Source organism: Anastrepha ludens, chromosome 2 (assembly GCF_028408465.1).
Source record: "Anastrepha ludens isolate Willacy chromosome 2, idAnaLude1.1, whole genome shotgun sequence".
In the NCBI taxonomy this organism is placed as follows: domain Eukaryota; kingdom Metazoa; phylum Arthropoda; class Insecta; order Diptera; family Tephritidae; genus Anastrepha; species Anastrepha ludens.
Window position 1 is genome coordinate 58,538,374 of NC_071498.1, and position 17,271 is coordinate 58,555,644.

Genomic DNA, 17,271 nt, shown 5'->3' on the forward strand with positions numbered 1-17,271 from the left:
AAAAATCATTATTTCAGGATGAAACAATAAAACTCAAAAAATGTCATTATTTTTTATTAAAAAATAACGACTACTTTTTATCAAAAAAATAACAGCTCACAAAAAATCATTATTTCAGAACGAAAAAATATTGCTCGCAAAAAGGGTTTTCAAAATTATTATTATTTTTATCAAAAAAATAACAACTCACAAAAAATCATTATTTGAGAATAAAAAAATAACACTCGAAAAATGAGTTTTATTTTTGACCCAAAAAATAAAGTCCCTATGTATACTTAAATTTAGGTTGATTCGAACTGAAGTACTACAGCCGTCAGGCCCAAATCTATACTCGTCCAAGTACTATTACTTCAGTAGCATTCTCCAAGCTTTATGAGAAATGTTTGGTGTTTGTACTGTGCGAGAAAAATGATGCATGCTTTTTTTACTTTTCAAATTCTGAAGACAGTCGTCGCTACCCGCAAAACGAAGTGATTTACAACCATCAAAAGCGTAAGAATTCTGAACTAAAAATTTTGTTCACTAGTTCAAATTTTCCTGCAGGGTACAGCATAAATTTACATGTATTGCTTTTGCCTCTGAATTTTAAGCAACAAGTCGTTGACATGAATAAGCCACGAGTTAACATTTTTTTCAATTATAATTTATAGAAAATGCAAATACCATAAATAGCAACATTAATGAGCTGTCAATTCTATTCAAATGGCATACGGGTACACACATCCACGCATACGTATAATTTATTTTACTATAGACTTAAAAATAGCAAACAATTAACAGAGGCGTAAGAGATGTATCGTTTTCCGCAGAATTGGTTTTAAATACCATTCGGTTTATATTCGAAATATGTCTTATCTACCAAAAAATAAATGTTTTTCGCGCAAAAGCAAATGTACTTGGAAAAAATTAATCCGAGTTCTTTTAGACCAAATAAATGAAGCTTGAGCTATATCATAAAGTCATATTAATTGCTATTGTATTGTCCAATTTTGTTTTTAAATAAGATTTTTACTCAAAAAATAATAATTTTGTGTAATGGAAATATTTTTGTTTTTTACTTGTACAATTCTCTACTACGGTATAGTAATATGGTGGGATGCCCTTCAGAAGGGTGTGAACATCAAGAAACTTGACAAAGTGCAAAGACTAGCATCTGTTCTGATAACTGGCGCCATGTCAACCACACCATCGAAAGCATTATATGCGACACTAAACCTCCTTCCGGTAGATCTGCAGGCAATATATAACGCACGCAGTGCGGCAATAAGGCTGAACACTCTAAACAAGTGGTCAAACACGGATTATGGCCACGGTAAAATCCTGGCTGGCACTTTGGGGCTTCCCAGACTGGTGGACTATGCACTCCCGCCTATACATGCCATTACATCGTTTACGACCCTCCTACCCTCAAGGGAAGAGTGGGAACGGGACGACGTGAGACAGGGCGAGTCCATCCATGTTTACACAGATGGCTCAAAGCTCGAGGGCAGGGTGGGCGGAGGTGTATATTCTGAACATCTGGGGATCTCCTTCAGTTTTCGGCTCCCCGACTACTGTAGTGTCTTTCAGGCTGAACTGATGGCAATAATAAAAGCCGCGACACTGATACAGTGTGATGCGATATCCGGAAATGATATCTACATTTTCACTGATAGCCAAGCGGCTATAAAATCCCTCACAAAACAGTCGACAACCTCCAAGGTAGCCATGAAATGCCGCACATCTCTTAACGAGATGGCTGAGTCATTTCACCTAAAGGTAACATGGGTTCCTGGCCATCGCAACATTGAGGGTAACTGTAGAGCCGATGAACTAGCAAGACTCGGCACTAAATTGTCTGACGAGCACATAGATAATGACATGGGGATACCCTTACAAACATGTAAGCTACACATCCTTGAAGAAATTGTAAAGAAAGCAAACGGAAGATGGCGAAATGAAGCTACCTGCAAAATCGCCCGTCAACTTTGGCCGACTCTAAATGCTAAACGCACAGAATCTCTGCTAAGCCAAAATAAACACAGTCTTAGCACATTGATCTCAGTCATAACGGGGCACTGCCTAATAGGCAGACACGCCCAAAGGATGGGTGTGCAAACACATGACTTCTGAGAAGTTGTCTAGATGAGGACGAGAAAGAGACAATCTCGCACCTACTGTGCCACTGCCCTGCTCTATCCAGACGCAGGTTTACTATTCTGGGTAGACAATTTTTTAATGAGCTAGAAGACCTCAGTACTATAGAAATCAGAGATATTTTAAAATTTTTGAAAAACACACACTGGTTTTAGGAGAGATAGGGACAAGCTCCCCACGCGGCATCACAATGGGCTATGAGCCTGAGTGTGTCCCACAGGACAACCGTTTCAACCTAACCTACTTGTACGCAGGTATAGCAGCAGCCAATAGCAAAAATTATACATTTTCTGATAAGGTGATTAATTTGTATGCCACCTTGTATTAATAATATTCCTACAACAATTTGTGTCTATATTCCGTTTTTCAAAGCAGTGTTGAAAATCTCCTCCCAGCTCCTTCATGGCGCGTGCCGCTATCTACTTCACAGCTTTCTAAAGACTCAAACCTTGTTCCTTTTACTTGAAATTTCACAGTGTACAGGTTTGAATCTCCATTCTTGGAACTCCAAATGATTGAGAAAGTTATATCTGATAGTGACCACCCCTCGACAGATAATGGCAAGCCGCTGAGTGTATTTCTGCCATGGAAAAGCTTCATATATAAAAAGCATTCCTCGTTCAGAGTTGTCTTAAAATTGCACGTTCCTCCATTTGCGGAACAATATCAAGACGCTAAATTCAGCGAATAAAGGAAATGTTATTTTGAATGAGCCGCCGCATTGCCTAGGGAGACAACCCATTACTTGTTCTACCCCAATTCGGGTCGTTCTTTGTTCTTATTTTCTTATTTATTATCACTAGATAGAGAGCATTATTTATGAATAAGAATTTCTTTCAACCGGCTGCATCGATGGCTTCAAAATGGAACATTCTTTCAATACCAATTCCCCGTCATCTTCAGTTATCTATCTCTTGCATTCAGGCGAAGTTCGTTTCATATCATCCATCTTTATGGTATTCTAAAGTTCCATTATTTATGACAAAAATAAAAACCAGCGGAGTTAAGACAAAACTTCGAGGCCGTCAACTGTTGTCACAAAAGCAGCAAGAAAAATGCAAATTGAAGATTGCAAAATGGAAGCTTAGCAGGGAAAATATAACTTCTTCATTGATCTTTAACCAAAATGGTATTATATTTCAAGCAGCTTTTTCGGAAAAAATTGGACAATGATGCCGTCACTTTTTAACCAAATTTTCACTTTAATTAAAGCAGCACCAGCAATGCAATATTTGTCAACGACGTTCACGCGTAAAGTTATTAATTTCGTTCTTCAAAGACAAATTCCCAACTGACATACACATTTTTGATCGGCACAGAGCTTTCAGTGTCAGAACTAGCAATGATCCAAAAAAACGCATGTATAGATTGGTCCAAAGCTGTATGTGTGGCGGTTTTGTGTTATATTTTATATACAGTTGCAATAAAAATAATACCACTATAGTACATCCAGTCAAGACATCAATTATAAGAACCTTGACTTTTTATGCGATTTTTTTAAATAAAAGCTAATTAAAATGCGCCAATTTTTTTCAATGTAATATAACTTAATTCGATATATTTGTTGATAGGGTCCGGCACTCGAAGTGTAACCAATTAAAAAGGCCATAAATTTAGTTCCGAAAATTACTGTTATTCAATTCAAAGTAAAAAGTGTGTAAAAATAATACAAAATAAGAATCAATTTCCTTTAGCTCGATATGACCACCGTTTGTCTCGATTATGGCTTTGAAAGGGCCAAAAACAAATCGGAAGCTGCCCGAATGTGACTTGCGGGTATTTTGGCCCACTTGCGGGCAATGGCTTTTTTCAGCGCCTCGAAATTGATGAATCTTTTAGTTCGGACCTTTCTCTCCAAAATGGTCCAAAGCGAATAATCCATCGATAATGTTTTCCATTTAGCTTGACGCCAGGCTCGATGAAAACGATTGGGGAGCGCCCATCTGCGGTTACAGCGGCCCAAACCATTACCTGTAATGGATGCTGCCTCCTAGTGGCCAATCGATGACTCAAATTCTCGTATGAACGATCGGTCAAATAAAGCTTATCGATTTGGGAGTTTACGTATAGCTCAATTTGAAAAAAATATTTCGCCAAAATCGCAATGTTCGGAAATTGACTGCTTTCGGCCAAGCGAAGCAACTCCTTCGCTCTCTCAAGTCTGACTTGTTGCTGCTTTGGTGTGAGATCATGCACCTTTTGGATCTTGTAAGCCTTGACTTTGAAATCATTTTTCAGTACGTGGCAGATGCTACCGTCAGATATTTTCAGTTCTTTTGCTATTTAATTGGCACTTCGGCAGGGATTTCGCTCGAGTCGCTTCTTCCCTTTTTGAACCATTTCACGTGACGTTGCAGTCTTTTGATAATCACCTCCATGACGTTTCGCGATGCTACCAGTAACATTGTAACGAGGAGTAGTGCGATAAATAAAAACTTTATTTCCTTTAAGATGCTCGGGCTCACGAACAATCGCTGGTTGTGATTTTCCACCCAAATATAAGGATACACACTACCAGGAATATAAGTGTTTTGAATATTTTCCAGCAGTGTAACGCCGCTCATGGGTGCTCATGTCATGTCACTTGGGTGCACATGTCATTGCCAGTCTGATCATGCTTTTGTAGATTTTACCTTTAAATTTTTGTGGAATTTGCTTGTCGCAGAGGACTTCGGTGGCTGCTCTCCAGCTTTACCATCCACATTCAATTCGGTGAGCAATTTCTTGTTCGAAGTTGTCATCTTCGCTGACATGCGAGGCCAAGTATTTAAAGCTATAAACTATTTTGAGGGAGGCGTTATTTATTGTACGAGTAGGACTCTCAGAAATCGCTGTGGTAAAATTAAACTTGATTGCTTCGGTCTTTGTCCGGCTTACTTGTAGCCCATTCAATTCAAGGACGGTAACGCAACGGTTCAGATTTTCTTCTTGCTTTCGAGAAGGGCTACATCGTCAACATACAAGAGAGGTTGTCTTGGAATTCACGCGTAAGGATGTCCATGACCAGATTAAAGAGAAGAGGGCTTAAGGATGAGCCTAGAAGTACGCCTACATTAATGTTAAAGCTTTGGGTTAGCCCACTCGCACATTTTACCTGGGTAGTTATTTGATGCATGGTGTCAATGACGTGCTTAATGATGGTTTCCGGGATCAGGTGCTTTATTAAATCTTTCATTGGTCCAGTGAATTGGTCTTTCTTTGGTTCACATCATGAAATGGTAAATTTAAGGTAAACTTCTTATGCCAGTGTTCGACTTGCGAATCAGTGTTGCCATCTTACTTATACATTAAAATTCACAATCAGAAATACGAACTAAATACAAAGAGCAGCGACTCTCATTCGCTGTTGATTAAACCCATTACTATTTACTTGACCGCACCTGTATGCGCACGCCAAAACTAAAACGGAGCTTCAGTAGGTAATTCTATATTTAGCATCCTATCCACAGCTTGGGCATTCATCGACAGAAAAATAAAGAATTTGAATAAAATTAAGGTGCGAAAGCAATTATAATGTGAAGAAAAAAAACAGCGAAGTCATTATGACTTCTGATACTCGTTCATATTTGCATATTAATTGTGGATAAACATGGAAACACATATGTAGATTTCAATTAAATTCGTTGCAAAAATAAATAAAGCTAGCTGAGATGCAAATACTTACATACATATGTATGTACATTAGGGTAGGTCGTCAAAAGAAGTTGTAGGTTTTCTACCGAAATTATAAAATTTATTATATTTTAAGTCTTCTGCGAACTATTTCGGAACACTAAAATTTACGTAGCTGAACCGATTTAAAAATACCTCAAAAATCGAGTTTTCTGTTAAAAAACTAGTTTTGCAAAATTTTTTTCCAAAACAGCGTTTAGATGATAGAAGTATTGGGTCTGAAAAATTTGCTTAAAAACGTTAGAAAGTTTCATCGACAAGATCAAAATAATGATCCTATTTTCGGAAGTACTTCGAAATCGGTTCAGTTCACGTAATTCTTAAAACTTTTCTGAAATATTTTGGCGGAGGTATTAAAATATAAAGAGTTTTATTATTCCGATTTTTTTTGTTTTTGGTTTTAGTATGGGGAGTGATGTACCCTAATGTCCATATGTGAAAAATATGCACAAAATTAGAAAATTATTGTTCTCTTCAACAGCTTTAGGTCTAAACAATGAAAGTAAAAAATTAATAACCCAAAAATGAAGCCAAACGCGATTTTAATGAGTTGCAAGCATTCGGTGCAAAATAAAAAAAAAATCGCTTGCACAGAAAACACAAACCGCGGCCAACCCCAAAAAGTTAAAGTTAGCGAGCCAGGAGAAAAGGAACAGGAAAGTAACATTACTAATACACATAAAAATATAGAGAAAAATATTTGTGTGTCCGACCAGCCATACGATTAACAGCTTTCGTTAAATTTTTTGTATTTATGTTCCCTATAGGAAATCAAATATCATATCTTCCTTAATTGTTAGCTTAAGCGGCTGGTGAAATGTATAACCCGCACAACCCATGACGAATTCAAGTTAGTGGATTTAGATCAGCAACAACGTTTTGTACATTAGGATATCACGAGACAAAAAAAACTAGAAAAGAAAAAGAGCAAGAGAAAGAAAAGCAGAAAGGACGAACTGCGTGAACGGCTAACATGTAGCTGGAGCTAGAAGCACAACAATGGACGTTATTTAATTTTGTGCTGACATTCTATTGGACACAATTTTAAGCTGACTCCGAACGGCAAATGGTTATTACGAGGAGTTTTTTCATGGCAGAAATATAGTTTTTCATTGCGTACGGTCGCCCCTCTATTAGAAAAACATGTTTTCTTCATTTTAGTGCTTCACGGAGACTCGAACCTACGTTCTCTCCGAATTCCGAATAGTAGTTACGCATCAACCCATTCGGCTACGGCGTCCACCAGTTTATATTCGGGGACATAATTGCTGTGGTTGCTCAGGATTCTCAGATTTTTTAACCTAAAAAATGCAATATTGGTTTTGTAGCATCACGATTTCTTTTTTTTTTTATAAATAAAATATACATATACAGCATTTACAAGTACAAGTTTTATTTTCTTTGTCCTAATAAAATATTAATCCAGTGTTTGACGTCTGCACATTCCTGGAATATTCAGAAATTTATAAATTTAAAAAAGTTTGTTGTTCGGGGAAAAAAGGAATTGGAGCAACCTTAGCGACATTCAAAAGTAAAAATGGCTAGTAAATATGGCGAGCAATACTATTTAGATTCTTCAAAATCAGAAATAACTCTCGTTTTAAGGGGAGAGGAAGAAAATTTAGAGAGTAATAACATAAGGAGCATCAAAATGTCAAAAACATGCAGGGTTCGTTTGAGATCGAGTTTCCTTTCTAGCAGCGTTTATTTATTTTATTGTCACAGCTGGATGGTGTCTCTTTTTACAATTTACTAAAATAAAAAAAAAATATTTAAAAACTTCGAAAAATAGTGAATCTGCGAAATTTTTTTCCTTATTCTAATCGTCCAACATAGTCCAATATTGATGAAAATGTTGATTCAAAAAATTAATTAAATGTGGTTCAATTGTTGTTGTTGTCGCAGCATACACATTCTCCACAAATGTATGGAGCATGTTGGTGCAGTGGCAGTCCCTGGCCGGATATTAATCCGACTGCCGTAGGTCAAGGGAGTAAATATTGCCAAATATCAAAATTAGGTACGTTCGTGTAAAGTCCAGTAATAATAATTTAGCAACAAAATTCCTGAGAACTTTAAAGACTTTAAACTCCCGAAGAGAGATAAAAATAATAACTTTGTATTTTTAGTGCGTCCAATGGCCGACACTTCGACCTAAAAAATCTTTTGAGTAATACTACATATTTTAGGAGTAGTTCATATTAGTACTATTGAGGGTCACTACTACCATTGAGATATTACATCAAGCCCTATTTAACCTAGATGTTCCCAGCCCCAGGCTAGGAACTGATTGCAACCCAAATTTTGTCAGTAAATTTTCCGCCTTGCGGACAAATATCAGAATATCTTGAATTCATTCGGATCCATTTGGTTTCGATGAAAGATGTGCAGCCCTCCAAAGAGAGATACTTGGACATTTTTACGCGAGCGCGGGATTCGCTAAAACTTGCAAGTTTCAATGACAGCTGACTGTCACGGTTGCAGAGCAAATTTCTGGGGTGATTTTAACACAGCTAACTTCACGGTGAAAGCGCAAAATTATTTAATGTGTTGAAATTTTTAAAAATGTGTACCCGCACTGTTCCCAATTTTGGACTGCCGTCTTTCTACAGTAGGATACATGACTGTAGTAAACAACTGCACGGAGCTCCGATCATGAATGCAATTTTTGGTAGATACTTTATTTAAATTTTTGCAATTAAATAAATAAATATATATTTCTATATATATGACAATTACACCTTTTTTATTGGTTTGGCCGAGCTCCTCCTCTTGCTATTTGTGGTGGGCGTCTTAATGTTTTCCACAAATGGAGACACCTACGGTTTTACACCGCCTCCGCACGGTTTTTTTGAAGATTTTTTTATTATGGCAGAAATACACTCGTGGAGAGCTGCTATTGTCTGCTGATTGTCATTAGAAAAAACTTTTTCTATTATATGGTGTTTCGTACCCGAGGTTTCAAACCTATGCACTTCCGAATGATACTCACGCACAAACCATTTCGGTGACCGCCGTAAAGATAGAAGGATACAAATTTATTTACTTACTCCTTTGAGTGATTTGCTCATTCTTACATATTTGAATATATACAAATTTTTCGAACTTTCGGCGAAAATGCAACCTTGGCCTAAAGAAAATTCAACCTACCAACCAGCTGTTTGTCCAGCAAGCATTTGCAACTTCCCTTCAAAATGAAATATCATTTTGCTCTCTCAATTTCCCCTTCCTTGCTAATTTTGTAGATTCTGCGAACGGCATCAAAATTTGTGATAATTCGTACAAATTATTTGCATAGCGTACACAATTATTTGCACTTTCCATCAACGGTTTTCGATATCGACATATCTTAGCAACATTTCATTGGCAAACGAAATTCTCCTGGAAGAATAATTTCACGATATTAGGCCGCAATGGAGCTGTTATGTCAAAGATAGAGTTTATATGAAGGAATCAGAAACAATTTAAGGTTTGAAAAATACCTTACTTGTATATTCGGCTCGAAATTGTTAAGGCAGAGGCCCAATTATGCCTAAATTGAAAATTTTGACAAACGGATTCACATCTCAAAATTATAATTTATCATTAATACTCGTGAATTGTAGACCCTCTACTGCATATGTAGGTATGTCAATAAACACGAAACTCTCATTTCAAAGTCGTTATACATTCAAACATATTTATTTACCTTTAGCCAGACATAAAACAAGCAATTACATTTTTAAAACTGCCAAAAACGCACTTGCTTTAACAAAATAACTTACGATTTCGAACGCATACACACAGGTACACACATATACATATGTACTTGTATATACACTCGAACATTTTTGTGCGCCAACAAAGTTGAAGGTCAAACAATTCAGGCCTGGTTAGATACAAGAACCATTGAATTTTTTACTGATTTTTTGTCCCTTATTTCACTTTCATTCCTTTCGTATTGCGTTGGGCAGTCGACGACTTCAAAATATTTTGTAGATTGCACTTACACTTGTGTTCATAATAACACTAGTCGCGAGACATATTGCAACGTTTTAACTATTTATATATTTCTTATTAAATTTTTTGTACCCCTTAAATTTTGATAAAGGGTGTTTTTTAGAGGTTAGGTTTTCAAGATGAAATAAAACGTATATAATTTAATGTTATGGCCAAGAATTTAGCTTTAATATAAAGATAAGGGTTTGCCATTATGTTTTAAAAATGATTTCGGGCAAGTGGCCGCCGCGGCTGGCTCGAATAAATTCCAGCCGAGAGGCCCAATTTTCGACCACTTTTTGCAGCAATTGGGGCCGTATGTCAGCAATAACGCGCCGAATATTCTCTTCCAAGACGTCAATCGTCTCGGGCTTATCTGCGTAGACAAGCGACTTCACATAGCCCCACAAGAAATAGTCCAGCGGTGTTATATCGCACGATCTTGGAGGCCACGCCACAAGTCCACGGCGCGAGATAATGCGCTCACCAAAAGTTTCCTTCAATAAATCGATTGTTGCGTTGGCTGTATGGCATGTAGCGCCATCTTGTTGGAACCAAAGGTCGTCCACTTCAACATCGTCTAATTCAGGCACGAAAAAGTCATTAATCATGGCTCTATAGCGCTCTCCATTGACTGTAACATTATGGCCGGCTTCATTTTTAACGAAATATGGACCAATGATTCCCTCTGCCCATAGAGCACACCAAACAGTGACTTTTTGAGGATGTAACGGCGTCTCCGCAATGGCTTGTGGATTATGTTCACTCCAAATGCGACAATTTTGCTTATTGACATACTCATTCAACCAAAAGTGAGCTTCATCGCTGAACAAAATTTTCTTGTGAAAATCGGGATCGGTGGCCATCTCGTTTGGGTAATAAATTTGCACGATTTGCAAACGTTGTTCAGGTGTAAGTCTATTCATTATGAAATGGCAAACCAAACTGAGCATAAATCAAGTGACAGCTGTCAAAAAGACCATCTACGAAAAAAGTAGTGCCAACTTGAAAACCTAACCTCTAAAAAAACACCCTTTAGAACATGCCAGAATGCGCAAGTTTGTAGTGGCTAAAAACTCGTGTTGATTTTTTTTAATTTTATTTTTGCTGGCAGTCTTGTGCATTTTCTGAATATAAAGAAGTGCGTCAATTTAAGCAATTTTTTTTCTAAAAACTCCCACTAAAAAGTTTGAAAGTTTGTGAAACATTTTTTGATTATTATTTCTTTTCATTTTAAGCAAAGTTTGAAACTTTCAATTATACGGTTTTTTCTAGTATGAGCTAATTTTTATAAAAAAATTAATAAATAAAATAACGGCGGCCGCCGTAGCCCAATTTTTTGGAGCGTGACTACCATTCGTAATGCGTAGGCTCGAATCTCCGAGCATGAAACACCAAAATGATAGAAAAAAGTTTTTTTCTAATAGCGCTCGCCCCTCGGCAGACAATGGCAAACCTCCGAGTGTATTTCTACCATGAAAAAACTCCTCATAAAAACCATTTGCCGTTCGGAGTCGGCTTAAAACTATAGGTCCATCCATTTGTGGAACAACATCAAGACGCACATAATCAAAAAAAAAAATAAATAAATAGTCAAAACTTTGCAATACATCGCGCTGCTATTATTGTGGACACATAAATGTGTATGTATTGAAAATTAGTACCGAGTGATCCGGGTGACAGCACTTTTGCACTTAAAATCTGATCTGTTAAGGGGTTATATACCTTGTGGTCCGGTGAAATTAGCGAAAGTTGGGTTTTTTTTAAAGATATGTAGCAATAATTTTATTGTATAAAAGTTTTTATTATTGGATATTACAATGTTTAAAGAAAAAAAAAAGGCTTTGTTTGTGTAAAAATATTTAAAAATGGCGGAGTTATGGCGTTTTCCCCCAAGACCCTTTTTTTGGAAGAGGCTTGCGGTGGACGCGATTCAAGTCCACCAAGTCAACTGAAATCAAAAAATCGAAAAGATTTCATTAGTATAGGGTTATATCTTCTTAGTGAACGATCAATATATTAAATATTTTGATTTTTGTGAAAATAGGAACATGTTTTTAAAAAACTCCACTTCTACAGTCCTAAAATTGGCATTAAAAAATTCATATCTGCAAAATAAAAATTTATACATAAAAAGTTGATCGTTCACTAAGAGGCGACATCAATTACGAACAATTAAAAAAAAAAATTATAAAAATCGGTTGAATACTTTTTTTGCAATCGCGTCCACCGCAAAAGCATTTTTGGAAAAACACGTTTTTGAGATAATCGCGTTTAAAGTTTCAAGCGCCGCATGAGGCCGTACGCTCAGGACGTGACGACGCACAATTTAAAACGCTGTAACTTTCGATCTATTGCTCAGATCTCTATGAAATTTTTGGAAAATGTTCTCAAGGGATTGTACTTTACGATAAAGAAATAAAATTTATTTTGATTTTTTTGAAAAACACAAGGTATATAACCCCTTAAGTCGCTGAACCAGTGCGAACTTCTTTTCCTCACTTTGAAAGCTTCAATGGCCACTGATAACTTTGAACGCTTATAGCGTTAACTGTAAATACACAGAATCTGTTGAAAATAAGGTCATTCTTAACAAGTAATTGTTTTATATAAATTGTGGAAGATTGCGCTTATAAAAAAAAACAATTGAGATACACATTAGTAAAGTACGTTTTTTTTAAAGCGATCGAGAGACATCACGTAGAATAAGAATAATAAAATTTTGTTTTATTTCTTTATGTGAATCAGTACAGGGTTCCCAAAGTTGAAAAAAATCACACCTTAATTTAACGAATTTTCCAATTTATAAATAGATAAAAAAAAATGTTGCATAAACTAATTTTTTTCCTTAACGTTAAATTAAAAAATAAAAAAACAAAATATATCTACCTCGTAATTGTTTTAATATTATATGAACCAACTGATGTTTTATCGAACCTCGTAGTCAGTACTTTTCTTCTTGAGCGCAATTAATTAGAGTAAACACATCCCAAATAACGCTAGCTGATTCTGTCAAATTTGCTCATAGCCAAATAGCTGTTTACTAAATAGCACACCTCTAAAATCTTTTCTCCATGGATATAAGCCATTAAGGAAAGAATAATGAGATGGCGCCTATCGTGGTACCGTTACTTTGCTCTCAGCGGATTTGACACTGAGTTACGTCGTATTTGCACCAATATGTTCAGATTACCATTTTCGTAACTTGATTTAGCATTTTTTTGTTTTTGTTATTTAGCCTCGGAGTTTTAGTTCTTTCTTCATGACATTTTTCTAGCCTGTTCTAATTAAAATTAATGTTTATAATTTTGTAAAATATACCTTTTTTTATAAATTAGTTCAATAATTCACTCAGTTTTATTTAGCTTTACTTTTTTAACATCTGTTCCCATTGCCCGCGATTGCAGTTGTTGTTGGTGTTATCTCTCTCGCTACTGCAGTGTTGCCTAGCTTTGGATATAAAAATGCATTAAAATGCCCATTTAAAGAACATAAAATACCAAATTTCTATTGAACTACTTAAAGAACTTTGTATGCGTCACAAATTGTCTTTAAAATGTGCGTCGACTTATTTGCTATATTTCAGGTTATGTAACAAAATAAGGTACTCTTTCTGTAAAAATGTTGTTATGGTTTTTTCAGTATTTTGTTACTTATTTTTACTGTGAATACACCTCTTGATGCCCTATGTCCCACTAAGGAATGAGGACCGTACGAAACGATTAGACCTCTATGGTTTTACTTCAGATTCAGTGAACTTAAACGCTTTTTAAAATGTGGAAAAAGGTTTTCAATGTTAAGAAGAGTTGAGAGGGGGGCATGTAATATTCTTGCATTAACTTAAAAGGAGCAAAAAATTAAATTTGCACTTTCAAAATATCAAACTTTATAAGAATCAACAAGTTTGCATTAGCACAAAAATCTTCTCAGAGTGACCTTTTTAAAAATTCTTTTGTTTAATAATAATACGTTTTTTTTAACTTACAGTTTCGGTAGCTTTAAATTAAAAACAAAAAGAAACAAACACCAAACTTAAAAATTCTCGCATTTTGGGTATAAAAAAGCACTAAATTTATTGTGAAGAGCAAATAGTTGGCAACACTGCACAACTTGGCAAAAGTGACGTCATGCATTCTCTGACGAACGCAATCTTGTTTCTATCATTCTTGGGTATAAGCTATATTAGTATTATAGAATCAAAAACTAGAGTGCATGCATAACTCACTCGGATGCCTTCGAGTACTCAATAATGTCCACCGAGAACGTGAGAAAATATGAAATCGATGTCATAGACTTGTTTTCCCCCGCAACTAGTAAACCTAATTAAAATAGTATTGAAAATTACCATTTGGTATAAAATGTTTAATTTTCTCTTTCAATTTCCCTTTACAAACGTCAAAAAAAAGTATATCAAAAGGTAAAACAAAAGTTTTACGTGAAAAAAAATTTGAATGTCAGACATTTTTTATCTGGAATAAATTCGTAACACCCTCTGGAAAAAATTATCAAAAATCACCGAACGTTTTTGGGCACTTCAAACATGTCTTATTATTATCTAATTTAGTTTAATAAATTCTGATTAAAAAATTTCAAAACTTTGATGAAAATTTGTTGAATTTTTATAAATCTTGCACAAAGTTTTAAACTTTGATTTATATTATAGTATATTTATTTTAGAAAAAACTTAATTTTTATAGGAAATTATTAAAAATAAAACAAAAGAAAGCAAAAGCAGTCTTAGCTGATCAAAATGTCACATTTCTAATTAGCTGTCAACGGCTGTATATGATAAAAAAAATTACACCGTACCGTAAAATGCCTTCCTTTATTAATGTTTACAAATTTTATACACCGCGAGACTAATAAAACTGTGGCCACTATGTATAAGCCGGTCACCAATAGAAAGTGTGATTATGTTGAAACAAAAATTACAAAAAACAAAAAAGAACGACTGTAAGACGTAGATATTATTCTTCACTCATAAAGGACATAAACTATTCAATACAACAAAATGAAAGAAATACAAATTTAATTCCGCGTTTATTCGGTAATTTGCAGTTGACGAGAAAATAAGTGTTAACTTTTCATCGCTAATTTATAATAATTTAATATATATTCTACTCCTCATAATAGATCTCAATAGAATATAAATGACATAAAAAGTCTACGCTTTCGTAGAAATGAGTAATATCGTAGCAGAAATGTGAAACATCGTAAACTTGGAAAAATCGTTAAGCCCCTAAAAAGTGTAAACCAAGTGTAATACCAAAAACCTAAAATATGCATATCAGTTTGCTTATACATAGAGTGAAAACGTTAAAGAATCCCAACAATTAATGACAAATCGTCAAAAGTCTTGTCCAACTACCCGCCCATTAGCGGTAAAATGCTCTAATCACACGACCTTCATCACAACGCTATGGGAAGCGCAGGTGGTATTATGAAGCGCCATCTGTGGTATTTAGTCACTCATACGCTGCTGCTGTTCCACCTAATCGCTGCCACCAACACTAGCGCAAGCCAATTGACGGCGCCAGTATTGTCGGGACCCGCACTACTACCCACCCAGATTGCCAACCGCACATTGCCCTTTGTTGCGAAAGGTGTTAGGAGCGAACTTATACAAAATTTTATAGCGCCACGTCGCAATGACACCGCTAACTATGCTCAGTATCACATCATAATGTTGGCCATGATGCCAACCACTGAACCGGATAGAAATAATGATTGCTTCATGGCGAAAATGTTGCCCGCACTCGAGCTGGGTTTTGATGTCGTGCAGAAGATTGGCTTTCATAACGCTTACATCGATTTTACACTCATTGCACGCGACTCCTTTTGTTCATCCATCTATGGGCCCATCGGCTTCTATGAGGTTTTCTTGCGACAACCGGATTTAAATGCCATTTTCGGTCTGCCATGTGAATATGTATTGGCACCGATCTCACGCTATGCTGGCGCCTATAACATCCCAGTTATAACAACTGGTGGCAGTGCTTCAGCATTTGGCAAGAAAGCTGGCAATTTTCCAACCCTAACACGTTTGCGTGGCACACAAGGCAACAATTTGGGCAATGCGGTTTTTGCGATCATCAGTGAGTTCAATTGGACACGCACGGCGCTAATCTATGAGTCGGACAGTATCGATGACAAAGGATATTCTGTGTGTTTTTTCTGTTCATACGTGATTCACGATAAGCTGGGAACACGTTCGATCATGCAGCAGGGATTCGATAGGAATACTTGGAATGGCACGAAGATCATCAACATGCTGAAGAAATTGTCTAAGGAGGTCCGAAGTAAGTAACATGGGGGTAGACATTTAAGAATATTTGGGTGGGATTGCCAAATAAAGTGAAGCTTTTTATTATTTTATTTGATTATTTTTAAATTAAGATTGAATTGTTGAAAACATAATTTCTCTTGTTGTCAAAATAATTTAAGGCGCCTTCGATTCACCACGTCCCTGCTCGCTAGTTTGAACACTGCTCGCTTGACGAAAAATTTGTAAGTGAGGCCACAACAAAATGACCGAGCAAGTTTCCCCACTAACTCACTATTTTCAATGCTGTCAACTCTCTCTCAAGTGAATTTCATTAGACTCTTCGCATTCCCTACCTTGCAATTGTTAGTTTTTAGCCTACAGTCAACAATAGCATTGAAAGTAACGAAATCACAGAGGGGGTTAACAGAGCACGAGCACTAGAAGTAACGAGTTGAAGCAACAAAAGTTGCCCTATATGAAGGCGTTCTCACACTCATTAAGAGCTTCCAAACTATTGTAACTTAATTTTTGACAGCTCTTTTCCAGTACTGCCAACAGATGTTTATTTATGCCGTTGCTTCATCTATTCACCATTTCTTAATGCGACTGTAGTTATCACCTTTTCAGCCAATTGTATTCCCTTAAACTTCTTAGGCAGCGCTAAATTTTTTTTTTTGCGCATCCTCCTGCTCCAACTAAATTTCCTATTAGTGAACCGAAACTTCACCTGCATTAACCCAGAAATGCCTGAATTTTTATATTTTAAATATTTAATATTTTCTTAGGCAATTTTATTATTTTTAAGAGACTAAAAATGCTTTCAACGCAGTTTTTATTACAATATCATCATTTGTCTGCTGTGCTAGGCTTTTTCTTCCATATACAAATTCGAGCATCGGCATTCTTTGTATGGTAAAGGCAACTTGGTACTAGTGAGGCAATGCAGGTTGGCTTTGCTTTCCTGACTTCGGTAACTGTCAAAAATAAATAGAATAATACTACAATAAAATATATGAAATGGGACTAAATGGCAGCTTTGCTTGAAGCGCTTAAAGTACCGCGAAGTTTCACTCAGCTTCATGTTCTTTTTGCAGCGCTTTTACCATTAGGAATCGAACACCTCTGTCTTTCATTTAATTTCATTTTGTTTAGCTTCATTTGTGAATTTTCGGTACATTAAAAATTGTTTATATGTGACCTGGTCTACGAAAAGGTACCTT

The 17,271-nt window shown here is 36.0% G+C and overlaps 1 protein-coding gene across 1 annotated transcript in view; it reads left to right on the top strand.

The window, feature by feature from the left end:
* The window catches only part of LOC128871555 (atrial natriuretic peptide receptor 1), a 107,134-nt gene that overhangs the window by 44,300 nt on the left and 45,563 nt on the right, over positions 1-17,271 (top strand). Inside the window, exon 2 of the mRNA XM_054113402.1 lies at positions 14,920-16,085. Coding sequence (XP_053969377.1) covers positions 15,206-16,085 — 880 coding nt within the window. The 5' untranslated portion in view covers positions 14,920-15,205. The remainder of the gene's footprint in view (positions 1-14,919; positions 16,086-17,271) is intronic.